We start from the raw sequence: 14,703 nt of genomic DNA on the forward strand, positions 1-14,703 counted from the left end.
AGCCGTAAGATATTCCTGTCATTTCACATTTACTACTTCCTGTTCCTCGGCTGGTCAGTGGCAGTTGGACCACATTCTACCACTTGTTACACAGCCCTTGAATAAACAACATCGTTTTTCCTCTTTTGTTTTAGTTGACATTATCATTAATCTCCATCAATGGCGGATTTTCCTCTCTGGTCATGTTGATTACCATATCCCGAAGTCATCAATACTGCACAAGACCTGAGGGTATAACTAGTTGCAGCCAGACACAGGGAAGTCTCAACCCTTTGTCCACCTCCTCACCCCACTACCCCACATCGCCTCCAGACCTGACCATTGTTTTTGTGGGAACTTAACATCAATAACTTAATAGTTTACTCTGTTTATTTACTGTGCCTAACTCTAATAATGGCACAAAACCTGAGCATAGGGCAAGTTCTATGCCAGAGACAGGGAGGTCTCAACCCTTTGTCCACCTCCTCACCCCACTACCCCACATTGCCTCCAGACTTGCCTATTGTTTCTGTGGGAACTTAACATCCCTAACTTAATAGTTTACTCTGCTTATTTACTGTGCCTAACTCTAATAATGGCACAAGACCTGAGCATAGGGCAAGTTCTATGCCAGAGACAGGGAGGTCTCAACCCTTTGTCCACCTCCTCACCCCACTACCCCACATTGCCTCCAGACTTGCCCATTGTTTCTGTGGGAACTTAACATCCCTAACTTAATAGTTTACTCTGCTTATTTACTGTGCCCAACTCTAGTAATGACTTTGCCTTTGTTATTTTCTCTTGCGCTTTTTGTTGATAAGTTCAAACCATAACTATTAAGAACCAGATTAAAGTAATAGAAAAACTTTTTTGTCTGTTTCAATTAAAAATATGATTGTAAATTGTTGCAACATTTTATATACATATTACACACATATATATATATATATATACATATATTTGTATAATATTTGTTGTTGATTAGTTTTAACTTTAAAATTAATTTTTATCCCAATAACAATTTACTGTTTTAATCTCATACCTGATCATGAAGCAGTGTAAAGCATTGAAATGTGTACTACAGAATGCTTGGTTTCCTAGCTAATGGCTGATATTGTTGTAAAACCCAGTAGGGCATATAACATAGAGGTATATCTTGTTGTACAAGCATTGAATTGTGTACTACAGAATGCTTGGTTTCCTAGCTAATGGCTGATATTGTTGTAAAACCCAGTAGGGCATATAACATAGAGGTATATCTTGTTGTACAAGCATTGAATTGTGTACTACAGAATGTTTGGTTTCCTAGCTAATGGCTGATATTGTTGTAAAACCCAGTAGGGCATATAACATAGAGGTATATCTTGTTGTACAAGCATTGAATTGTGTACTACAGAATGCTTGGTTTCCTAGCTAATGGCTGATATTGTTGTAAAACCCAGTAGGGCATATAACATAGAGGTATATCTTGTTGTACAAGCATTGAATTGTGTACTACAGAATGCTTGGTTTCCTAGCTAATGGCTGATATTGTTGTAAAACCCAGTAGGGCATATAACATAGAGGTATATCTTGTTGTACAAGCATTGAATTGTGTACTACAGAATGCTTGGTTTCCTAGCTAATGGCTGATATTGTTGTAAAACCCAGTAGGGCATATAACATAGAGGTATATCTTGTTGTACAAGCATTGAATTGTGTACTACAGAATGCTTGGTTTCCTAGCTAATGGCTGATATTGTTGTAAAACCCAGTAGGGCATATAACATAGAGGTATATCTTGTTGTACAAGCATTGAATTGTGTACTACAGAATGCTTGGTTTCCCAGTTAATGGATGATCTTATTATAAAACCCAGTAAGGCATATAACATAGAGGTTTTTCTTGTGGTGTTATTTTTATTGTGCATCTAAAAAGTTTAAATTTTCATATATAAGAAATAATTGAAAAAATTGTAGGTACAAAAGTATAAAGATAAACTGAATACAGTGATAGCAAAATGTAAGGTAATTTTTGTAAATTATCTTAATATTAACAGTTGCTACAAGCGTTTCAGAAAACTGTGCAAAACATACAAAACAGACCTGGCATCTTTCAGTAGTACCAGTGTTAAGCACTCCGTCACTCTTCCTAGTGACTGTTGATTATTTGGTACGTCACTAAAAGGGTTAAGACAGTGTTATTATAACTACTCAGATGTTTAATGATGTTGTTACAAGTATGTAACCTCAATAGGAACAAGGTGTCGATAGACAAATAATGCTAAATAAATATATTTAAACTCTTGCACAATTTATATGAAAATTTATTTTAAACACTTCAGCCTGTAAAGTATGCAATTGAATTTTAACATTCATTTAATCTGTCAGCTTTTAATTTAAAAATTATAAAAAATATCAATGGTAAAATATTAAAATATTTTATAGAGTTTGGTATCATATTGATTAAGTTCTAGAATAAGTATCTGAAGCTTGACTTGATGTTTTAAGTTGTTTTATTGATTCAATACAAATGTACTATATATTGTAATCATTATACTACCAGAAATGTAGTTGATCAAATAAAATATTGATTTAGCACACATTGGATACAATGAACAATAAACAAAAGCTGATTGTTAATGTTTATTATTTTTACAAAGTGAGGTTGTGTACATGACATTTTATTGCTGCTAAAACAGTGTCGTAGTCAGTAGTGACTACTCAAGGAGAGGAGGGGGGTCCTAGGTTATTAGTTATATTACATAGTAAAAGCAGGATGAGTTGGGAGAATTAGCAGCAGAAGTTTACGGAGTAAAATAAAATGCACCATTAGCCCAAGTAGAGTGACTCAATGCTCTATTAAATAAAATTGTAGCACGAGAGGGAGAGAGAGAGGTTAGTAATTAAAGTAAACCTCCAGGAGATACCAGCTCTCACTCCATTTGCTTTGAGTAGAACAGCTTAAAGAAACTGGAACATTTGTCTGGTGACGTTCTGTTCTCCGCTCTGTGGTCCAAAGCCTGCCTCGTGGAGTGATGGAAACAAAACATAGCCATCTCCTCCCCAGCCTGTCCACTGTCACTGTAACCCTTCAACATGTTCTGGAAAAAAGATATTTTTTTCATAATGATTTGTTATACATTAATGCTGCTAAACACACCACTGTATACTTACTTCATAGTAGTAGCTTTATCTAATGTTTTAAAAGTGCTAAATATTTTCACAGGTTACATATGGTAAAATAGAGTTTTTTTTTTTGTTTTACTATAAAAAGACTAAAATTAATTTAATCTCCAAATTAAATAACGTTTAATGACAAAAATGTTATAGATTCCTACTATTAGTAAGATAGCATTACGTAACTATATACTCCATTGAGTCTAATATCTATTAAAAAATATACTGTAGCCATTTTTTAACAATTATTTTATATTTAAGTGTTTTCTTTACTTAATTCAACTTGATTTAATTACATTATATATTTTTTTGTAATTCATTAGATCTTGTTTTTAATTAATATATGTTGTTTGTGAAGCCTGTAACTAATATGAAATTAATTAACCTAAATGATTTATAATATAACATTTTAATAATTTTTTTTATGTAAAAAAATACTCAATAACTTACACTTAATAAAATACTATAGATAATAACTATAACAACCAGTAATACAAATTTAATTACTTAGTTATTTGAATTTTATTTTGAGTGAATTTTATTATTTCTGTTATTTGAGTAATATTACAATTTTATAATTAAGTTATTTTTTCATATATTAAATAATGACAAATAAAGAAAGTAAAGTTCAGTATTATAGTGTTTTAGTATGTTCAGTATTATAGTGTTTTAGGTACATTCAGTAAAATAATATACAGCCTTGATTAACAAGTCATCAGTCATGTACATGATGTTTAGAAATAAATAATTAAAATTAAATACTGAAGTGATTTTAATGCACTTAAAGAGTATTGGTTATAATATACAATATAATATGTGTAAAAGGTTGAAAACATATGGATTTGATAATTAGCATAAGTGATTTATAGATTCCAGTTTATATGCTATTTAAGAACAAACTTTCACTTGTAACTGAGCAAATATGGTAGTTGGAAGTAGTTTGGCACACTTTTGTGGAGCAAATGAAAGAGGAATGGAATGAGGGTGGGTGAGGAGGTGATTATGAGTCGGAGCCGTAGAGTAGGTCATTAGAGAGGGACAAGAGTCACTTGACTGTACTTCTGGAGACAATGTTCTCTCCCACTAGCGTGTGCAACGTCATGTCTGACCACATCACGACTCCTACACCAAGAGTCGGTGACTGATGTGATTGAGTCGGAGGCATAGAGTAGGTAATTTGAGCACAAGAGTCACTTGACTATACTTCTGGAGACAATGTCCTCTCCTACTAGCGTGTGCAACATCATGTTGACCACATCACGACCCCTTCACCAAGAGTCGGTGACTGATGTGATTGAGTCGGAGGCATAGAGTAGGTAATTTGAGGACAAGAGTCACTTGACTATACTTCTGGAGACAATGTTCTCTCCCACTAGCGTGTGCAACGTCATGTCTGACCACATCACGACTCCTACACCAAGAGTCGGTGACTGATGTTATTGAGTCGGATTTAAGTGATAGCTGCTCTTGTGTATTGCATTTAATCTTGTAATGTAGATGTTACAATTGGTATCACTTTAGGATGACAAGACAGTTAATTATATTTTATATAAGACAGCTGCTCTTGTGTATTGCATGTACTCTTGTAATGTAGATTTTAGGATGACAAGACAGTTAATTATGTTTAATATAAGACAGCAGCACTGTGGTTGATCACAGTCTTATCGATAGTAGCCTGAAGGCAGTTTATGAGCAAGTGACAACTGCTCTTGTGTATTGCATGTACTCTTGTATTGTAGATTTTAGGATGACAAGACAGTTAATTATGTTTTATATAAGACAGCAGCACTGTGGTTGATCACAGTCTATCGATAGTAGCCTGAAGGCAGCTCATGAGCAAGTGACAACTGCTCTTGTGTATTGCATGTACTCTTGTATTGTAGATTTTAGGATGACAAGACAGTTAATTATGTTTTATATAAGACAGCAGCACTGTGGTTGATCACAGTCTATCGATAGTAGCCTGAAGGCAGCTCATGAGCAAGTGACAGCTGCTGTTGTGTATTGCATGTACTCTTGTAATGTAGATGATAGATTGGCATCGCTTTGAGATGAGAAGACAGTTAATTATGTTTTAGACAAGAGTATAATCTATGTAGAAGATTTCTTTCAAAACATTAATGTTTGAATGGTGTTATTCATTCCAGTACAATTCAGTTTGCTAATTACTCTGTAATTCAAAGTGTATTTTATTTTAAAGAAAATGGATGACCTATTTTTACGTGCTATGTTCATAAATGCTTTCTGACTATTACTGTAACATTCTTTGAAACATATACATCTTAAATGGTTGTAGTTATCTTTGAAATATTCTCAAGTGTCTTATAGGAGAGGGGTGAACTGTTTGTGTGGAGTTTTTCAACCGTTTTATCCTTGTAACATAGGTCCTTTGATTATCTTTTTAATTTATTTATACCTGTAACTTGGAGGTAGCTAAGTGGCATGTTATTTGCAGGAGGTGACAGACTGAGGGGTGGCGGCCATGGCGGTTACATGGACCAGTATGACGACAACTACAACAGTGAGCCCGGCTACGACCACTACAATGATCGCTTCCCTCCGCCTCCTATGGAGGGAGGGTGAGTACTAATCAGAAAGTATACATAACGTAAATACTAGTAACCACTAAATAAAATAAAACAACATTTTGAAAATTTGCTTTACTTCAAAACAATTTAATTGCAAAGTTGGTGGACTTGCGTTGAGTAATATTTACTTGATAGTAGAGTGTTGTCTTTCCACTTCCTCAATGCATATTATCGTGAAAGGGAAAGTCTATTGGCATATTTGTATTCGGTTTTGTTGAATCGTTGAGGAAATTTGTAAGGACTCTTAGAAATATTAAATAATTTGTTAGTTATAAATACACAAATGTACACAGTTATATGCGTTGTTAAATGTTTTAAATGAATTTATGAAAGTGGTAAAAATGAGAAGCAATATGGAAGAAATGTAACTATTAGGGGAAACAAACACTTTGAATATTCAGAGTGAACAAGTGGTAGAAGGTAATCAGCTAATTGAACAAACGGTTTTCCAGATTTAAGCATCAGCATTTATTTGTTATGTAAATTTGATTTTAATAACGGTTTAGGTTTATGATGTATAATCGTGATCACTCCAGTGCATAGAGTTCAAAGTTTGTTTGTTTAACAGTTTTTCTCTATATCTTAACTGTTCTTCCTCCCTGAGCATATTTCATTGTACCTCCTTTTGTTCCCTAAAGTACAAGTGAAACAGAAAGGATATTGAGGATCTAAGATTATATGAAACCAACCACTTTAAACGATTATAAGTCTTAAAGCTGTCTGTCTAATTATTTGTCAATAATAATTTCTACTTTTGGAGTAGCACTCAATTCTAATACAGGATGCCAAATGGAATACTTTCATTGATGATTGACAATGTCTGAAGGGTCCTTCTGTTGAGTACCTACCTGCGGGAGTCCTGTGGACACTAGCCACTGGAAACTTCCCTGGATCACAATATTAGCCTTTTTTTACATCTTTGTGTATTTGTTGCATTTGAAAATTCAATTTTTGTGTAATAATGTTGGTCTGTAATTTTGTTATTTTATTTGAGGGATGTTACTATTTTATTTTCCTTTTGTATTATGGTTTGTGTTTTACTTGTGAATTTACTCATAAATCATATCTTGGTAAACATAATTCTTTATATTTTACAATGTAATTTACTAATCATGATAGAGAGTAATTTTGGTGTACTAGCACCTTAAGTTGTATTCAGAATACAGAGTTCATAGTTACAAATATAAGTTTGTTAAAGTAAGAAATACATGTAAATATTATTACTCAACTAATCTACTATATAAAACTTAACCAACTATATAATTAAATAAGTAATGCTTTCTTTTGTTACAGATTTTCAATATTTATGTTGTTTTGTTGAATAATTAGGTAACGGATTTTTAACAAACTTTTTCAAGTGCTCACTGTGATCTTTTGGTAATTTTGTTTTATATTGGTTTTATATCAAGTGAATTTAATCTTGTTTTTATAAAAGACTTGGAAGGTAATAAGAAATCAAAAGCTTGTAATATCCATAGCAAGCATTCAGGGAATTGTAATCCATCACTTGCTCAGCTTATGTTAGTTAAGACGTTTTGTTCTGGCCATAATTTGAAGTATGTCTCAACGTAAATAATTTATTGTTTACAGATTTGTAAATGGGAACAGACGTTACATGGGACCAGGTGGACGAGGGGACCCCATGCACCCTGGACCTCCCACCCCCCGGGGTCCTGGCTACGGCCTGTTGACCCCCACAGGACCCCCAAACGGAACACAGACCGGGGGTGGCTGTGTGATGATGGTCTATGGTCTGGACAAGGACAAAGTCAATCCTGACAAACTGTTCAACATATTCTGTCTGTATGGCAACGTTATTAAGGTAAGGTAATAGATATCTGTTATGAATATAGAAGGGGGTACTTATCTAAGAGAAACCAGAACAATGCTGTTAGAGTTAGGGCTTGTGTAATACATAATTTTACCACTACGCATGGATAGCATAACTCATTGCTGGTTAAATGCTTAACCTAGCTTGTTCTGTACACCTGTAGTAATTGTTTTACCAGTGATGTTTTGTTTTCTCTACTTTTTAGGATTGCAAGTTAAAGTGACCAAGTAAAAGTTTGCTTACTGATCAGTAAAAAACTTTACTCAAACAATTTAAATGCTAAAAACCAGCCTTCAAGAATGATACTAATGGATAAACTAAAATGGTTTTCTCGTTTAAAAAATGGTTATGTCGATTAATAAAAGAAACATGTTTTGAATACAATAGAGTCACTGATTCTACAGACTATCCACTGTGTTGGATGGTATTTTCATGCGGATAAGATCGTTTGAAAGAAAAAAATTAAATAGCATTTATAAAAATTAATATTAGTTTATTTTGGGAACCTCCCTATTTTTTTTCTAAACTATAAAGTTGTATTAATACAACATATTTAAACATAAATGTTGTTTTAACTTTACAGATAAAGTTTCTGAAGACAAAAGAAGGGTGTGCCATGATTCAGATGGGTGACACAATATCAGTGGAGCGCTGCATTTCAAACTTGAATAACACATCAGTCGGTGATATGCAGATTCAGTTAGGGTAAGAAACATTGAATACAAAATGTCTTAACACAGTAGATTAATTGTTCAGTACATTTTTAAGCAGTCAATTTTTTTTTGTGATAAAATTTATATGTTTGCAAAGAGGAAGAATTAAAATTCTCGAACATCAGCATTTAGCACTTGGAGCGTGGATTCCATAATTTTACGGAATTGATGGTTTTAATTTTATCATATTATGCAATTACTGATTTTGCGTTGTAATCACGTATTAAAGATATATTTTGGATTATTCTTTAATGTATTCAAAGTTAGGTATATAATGGAATTCAGCAGTGAAAAACAAAGTTGAACATAATGTTTGAAGCATTAAAAATGTTGTCTCTTTGTGAGATAATGATGTTTAATATGTTACATTTGGAGCATTGCTTGTAGTTGAAATAAGCTAAATCTCATTAACAGGTACCCTACATTACTGCAAGTTTGCGTGGCACGTCTAGAGTTGAGTAAAAACCTGTCAAAGAGTATTCATTATTTGTTAAATCAGATTGTTGAGCCAAGTAATGCTGCATCTGTCTAACATTAGTGTGATGTTGTGCAGGTTCTCAAAGCAAGCTTTCCTCAGTGATGTCGCGCAACCGTACAACTTGCCAGACAACAGTCTCTCGTTTAAAGACTTCATGGGCAGCAAGAATAACCGATTCATCAATCCTACAATGGCAAGCAAAAACAGAATACAGGGACCCTCAAAGGTTTGTTGAAATTTGTTGGTAATTAATCCTGTTGGTTAACCATAATACAGCATTAATTTTTGGAATTACTAATTACCCTCAGCAGAAAAACAATGTTAAAACAAAGCAGACAGTGAGGAAAAAAGAGTCAGTATTTTAAATAGTATTTGCATATAAACCACTTATTTTGCCATAATAATAACATAGTACTCATTGTACAGTGTTGTTTTGTTATGTTTTTTTTTTTATTAAAATCTTTTTGTAGAATTAAGCTAAAAATTAATAGTCTTATCTCCATATATCCAACCATTCTCCATAGATTGTATGAGAGTTGTTTGGAAAGTAAACTCTAGTGAACAGAAAAGGGAAAGGAATAATGGAGGAAGGACACATGTATCTATAATGCTACCTTATGTAATTCACTGAACTCGTATGGATCAAGGTTTCGGCAGTTATGATAGTTATCTTGTTCCAACTAAAGAAAATCATATAGCTCCTCGTTGGTAGTGATAGATGTCCTAGTTAGCCCAAGACTGGAGACCTATTGCATTACTCCGACAGTACATGGTGGAACAATTAAATTATTAGCTTTGATATTGTACCTCTGAGACCTCTCAACCAGGTCTCATGTTTTTATTTTGTCCATCATTCTGAGTTCAAGCTATTTGCTTTCCATCCGTTTTTGGATGGGAAAGACTATAATAATGTGGCACAAAAGTGTAGCTCATCTCTAGAGGTGAAGGTAGTGAAGGAATGTCTAAAGAAATATTCATAGTGATTCCATAATCTTATAATTGAGATGTATTCATTCCCAGTTATTTGTAATTCTGTAACTAAACAAGTTTTCTCTGATATAACTTGTACGAGTTATAGCTGTTGTAATTGGGAAAGTTGATACAGTACTTGATAGAAATATATTGTGTGACATTATTTTGTTCCAAGATGGATCTGTCATCTTCTAAAATAAAAAAAAACATTAATTCTGTGACATAGAAAATTATACAACTTATAAATTTGGGTTTTGGTTAAATTTGATGTTGACAGATGGTTCATATTGATTTTTGTGGAAAAAATATTACACTGCAGCCATTCAGCTGTACTCACTGTATGACTATAATCATTCATGTTGTGTTGTTACATTGTTGCAGGTGTTGCATTTCTTCAACACACCCCCCAACATCACAGAAGAGACACTCAAAGACTTGTTTGAGGAAAAGTGTGACCTCAGACCAAATGTTCAGCTGTTTCCTATGAAAGGTAAATTAATTGAATATGATGCTGAGGGATTTGATTTGTTTCATCTTATATAGGCTACTATACAGTTTTCTTTAGGGTATCTATATGTGATATCTACGTCATGTAATCTATAGTTAGGTCCAGGAACTTTAATGTGCCTCCATTTGTAAATAAAAAATAATTTGAACTTGAGAGCTCATCTTCCAAATGCTATCTGACTGGGTTTGTAACCTATTTATTCACATTGCAGTATTTATATGCCATATTTAAGGCAACACAGGATGACACACTTACATGTCGTCTGATGATTGTCCATTCAGTAGCAGAGTTGTATGGTAGGCATACATTAAGGGAGTTAATCTCTCATATACTGAGGCATGTCTTCGAGAAATAAAATAAAAAATGCTGGTCCTGACACTGATCCTTGGGGCACTCCCCTTTGGATTGAGAGGGGTTTTCATCATATTTTTCAGTGGTACCATTGTGAGTGTGCTTCAGTTCTACTATTCTCTTTTCGACCCTCCATAAAGCTTTCAAACTATTTTTATGCAGTTTTCGTACTCCAATGTGACAATTTGTCAAGGTTAAGTTTATGACTTAAGCAATCAAATGCCTTTCTTAGGTCATGCAGAATTGCCGTGTTGATTTTCCAGTGGTGAAGCCATGCTGGTAATTGTTAAGCAGGTTATTTTTTGCACAGTGCTCCAGCAATCTCTACAACAATTTTCTCATAGACTTTAGAGAGAGTAGAAATAAGTTAAATAGGTCTATAATTGTTAACATAGGTTTTTTCACAACTTTTTAACTAAGAGTAGACTTTTTACACTTTCAGTCTTATAGGAAACCTTACTTTCCTTCTTGAAAAGGTTGATAAGCAGAAAAGTACATGATGTCACTGACTCTGTATTTAAAATACACATATCAATTATAAATTTAAACTTACATATATATGAAATTCAATAGATGACATAACCTTAATATTATCAAACCTGACTGTCAATGCAAATTTTGTGTGAGACAACAATAAAAGAATCTTGATTCTTGGTTACATGGTCATAATTGATATTCTGTTATAAATTTGTATATTTGTTAATTTAGCAAATGATGTGCAATAGCGTTCAACTTACAAATATTGTGAGAGAACTATCTATTTAGGAGTTTCAGGCTATTTCATCTATTATACTAGTGGGTTGTTGTATGTGTGCGAGAATAAAAATGCACCAAAGCACTTGCTGCTCTTCACTTGGCTGTACAAATCTGTTTATTAGTAGCACCAAGCAGACCGTGGGTTCACTTTTGCTATCAGTTAATTAATTATACATTGGACAAGTACCATCGTTACTATACTAATAAAAACATCAGAATACGTGTCAAACTAATTGTGATTTTACACTAAATTTAGTCATAAAGCATATTAATACGGAAAAATGGTGAAGAGATTTATGTAGGGTATTTCACACAGCTTGACATATATTTAATTTCTATTTCACATTAAAAAATATGAATTGTCATCATTACCTGTCCTAATTGTTTTTTTTGTTTGCCTCTTAGGTGATCGTAGTTCCTCAGGCTTGTTAGAGTTCGACAGTGTGGAGAATGCGCTGCGTGCACTAATGTTGTGCAACCACGCTCCAGTCAAGAATCCCTGTGAGTAGAACCCATTAAATATCGTTATTGTAATAGATAATATTTAAACCCTTAACAGTTTTTAAAAATTACAAAAATGTACTTATATTTTTAAAGTTAGAATTTTGGCTTTTTTTGGCTGGTTTTTTGGGTGAAATTGACATAGCTCTTTTACATAAATGAAAACCACTTATTGTAGCATCTAAGTGCTTAAAATGTGCTTGGAAATCTCAATATCATGACTAGTGATGTGTCCAACTTGAATTTCACCCCAAGGATTTGTCACTGTCACTTTGTGTATGGAAAAACTCAAAGATACAATAATTAATTACTGTAATGTTTTCAAATGTTACTTTGCTATATAACAAAGTTTGTACTTTAAGATTGTGCATCGAAACAATAGCTGATTAGCAGTAGCTGCACAAATTACCAATTGCTAAAAAAAAAAATAGATTGATAACCAAATAAAAAAAATTACTATAGTTTGTTTTATGAATAATATTTGACATTCAATTTGTATTATTTATATTTATTTTTGTGCATTGTCGTAAGTTTGCCTTGTCTATTCTTGAAGAACAGCGGTGGGTGGTAAGCAAATTACTGATGGCAAAAATATATCTTTTGTATGAAAACACGCAGATAGATACCCAAATAATCGTGTTCTGTAAATATCACTTAGTTTGCAGTTCCTATGTTTGTGCGTTTCTGCTTGTCTACAGTGTCTCAGCGTGGACATCCGCTGCTTGGTGGCACACAGACACGTTTGACCATTTTTGTTTGTGTCACAAATTTTGTAGTTGTATAAGTATGTCCTCTTCAAGAATATATATTTGTTTATATCTTAAAATGTTATACCGAGGCTAAGGATGGTCTGAAATTTCTAATTGGCTGCGCCTACTGGCCACATTTGCTTTAACCTTAACAAAATAAAGCCATTTACCTTATTATAATACATATATGTTATACATATTGTTACAAGTAATGCAGGAATCTGTATTGAGTTCAGAATTGTGGAACCACTATTTTGGTATCACTGTCTGAATCGGAGCAAAACTTTTGTATATTGCCTCATAACTTGGGTAAACGATTCAGTTATACTCGCACTAATGAAATATTGATAACAGAGCATTCAGTGTGAATGTGCTTATGATACTGGTTGTGAAGTTTAAAATGATCTCCCTGTAATTGGTCAACACCTATCCACAAATGTTTGCTTCGGAGTCACTTGATACTTGATTTGTGAATACAATATTGTGTTGAATATTCTTTGCCTTGGAACCAGGATTGATAAACATTGATAGCATTGGTTTTGTTTCAGCTGGAAAATTCCCATACGTGATGAAGTTATGTTTCTCATCGAACCGTTTCCCAGTGAACCTCAACTACCAAATGAAATCTGACGCTGGGGACAAGATCGAGTAGGCTCTCTCCATGGTGGCAGTTTCTCTCTCCGTACACGTCAATTATTAATGATAAGCCCATCTCTACTGTAGTCTATCGTATTGTTTTATTTATTTTTTTAAATTGACCCATTGTATTAACTCTATGTTTTAAATATTTATTAAAAAACACTATCATTTGCAATGATGGTAATACATATTTAAAGTTGAATTTCTTTTTATATTGTTTAGGAATGTGGATGTTACCTAATTTATTTGCTGTCAACCTAATAACAAAAAAAAAAAAAACATAATCAGAGCACAGAGAAACTGCCACTGCGATCTGTACAACGGATGATAAATTCCATGTATGTTAGATTTAGACTAGAATTTTATTGTTTTTACTGTCTTTTTTTGTAGATTGTAAGTTATTTGACACAAATTCTACAAATAAATATACCTAAAACGAAGAGATTTCTGCCATGATTTGAATAATTTAAATCATTGAATTGTAGATTATTAATTTGTTTATGAAATAAAATTGAATTGTCTATTTAAAGTCAAGGTATTCAGTTATAAGGAATCTCTTGTAATTTATTTTATTACTATCGAAGTTCTCTGATTTTATTGTTTAAGAGTCAGTTTTCATTTCTTTGAATATTAGTTTCTTTTATTTTCTTTACTTATACGACTATTCCATTAAAGAAGCTGTTACGTTATGGCAACGTAATACATATCAGTGTAGCGCTTAAAACATCACCCGTTTCACTCGCCCCATCCCAGCTGATTCCTAACATAAACATTAAGATTTAAAAGACAGTAATTTATAGGAAATAATTTCTAACATTAACTTCCTTCTTATTATTTAAATTTAATTTTTCCAAATAATATAACTATTATAGTTTATATTGATTAAAAATCTCTAGTATGTAGTAGTGACTTTGTAAAGATGAGAAACAACTGAAGTACAAGACCGATAGATGGAACCAGAACTCTGACAACAAACTTTGGCATACAACACCAATCGAGTGATACTGTACCACCACTTACCTTGTTTCTATAGTTGTATGACAACACCTCCGGTACAGTATTATTAAACAATTCATTATTGTAAAAAGTTATTATACAATTTCGATGTTTGATTATTTTGAGTTTTGTTGTTGACGAAGGTGGACTGTCATGTTAGTGTTACGATTAAGAATGCTCCTTAGTTGTATGTTTGATGTTAGCCGATCTCAGCACGGGTTGGCCAATGAGTGTTTGTATGAATGACAGAAATAGAGTTATTGATTTGACTTTATATGGATGCTTCTCATTATTTCATTGACCCGCATGGCTATTCCTTGGACCGCTTAGCGCTAGTGTCGACCGCTTACTGTTAGCATGGCCGTACCTACAGTAGATTGTCTTGGTATTACCTTTAGTTCAAAGTTTACGTGCAGTATTATCAACGTAAAACTCAGGGATTTACGGTTACTTTTGTTATCTTTAAACGTAAATAAACTATGTT

The 14,703-nt window shown here is 33.1% G+C and overlaps 1 protein-coding gene across 3 annotated transcripts in view; it reads left to right on the top strand.

The window, feature by feature from the left end:
- LOC124364631 (heterogeneous nuclear ribonucleoprotein L) overlaps window positions 1-14,493 on the top strand; it is a 307,173-nt gene extending 292,680 nt beyond the window's left edge. For all 3 annotated transcript variants that reach the window (XM_046820249.1, XM_046820251.1, XM_046820250.1), the window contains 7 exons: window positions 5,593-5,716; window positions 7,316-7,547; window positions 8,140-8,261; window positions 8,823-8,973; window positions 10,101-10,209; window positions 11,740-11,835; window positions 13,133-14,493. In XM_046820249.1, coding sequence (XP_046676205.1) covers window positions 5,593-5,716; window positions 7,316-7,547; window positions 8,140-8,261; window positions 8,823-8,973; window positions 10,101-10,209; window positions 11,740-11,835; window positions 13,133-13,236 — 938 coding nt within the window. In that variant the 3' untranslated portion in view covers window positions 13,237-14,493. The remainder of the gene's footprint in view (window positions 1-5,592; window positions 5,717-7,315; window positions 7,548-8,139; window positions 8,262-8,822; window positions 8,974-10,100; window positions 10,210-11,739; window positions 11,836-13,132) is intronic.
- The last annotated feature ends 210 nt before the right edge of the window (window positions 14,494-14,703 follow it).

The sequence above is a fragment of the Homalodisca vitripennis genome, chromosome 6 (assembly GCF_021130785.1).
Source record: "Homalodisca vitripennis isolate AUS2020 chromosome 6, UT_GWSS_2.1, whole genome shotgun sequence".
Classification (NCBI taxonomy): domain Eukaryota; kingdom Metazoa; phylum Arthropoda; class Insecta; order Hemiptera; family Cicadellidae; genus Homalodisca; species Homalodisca vitripennis.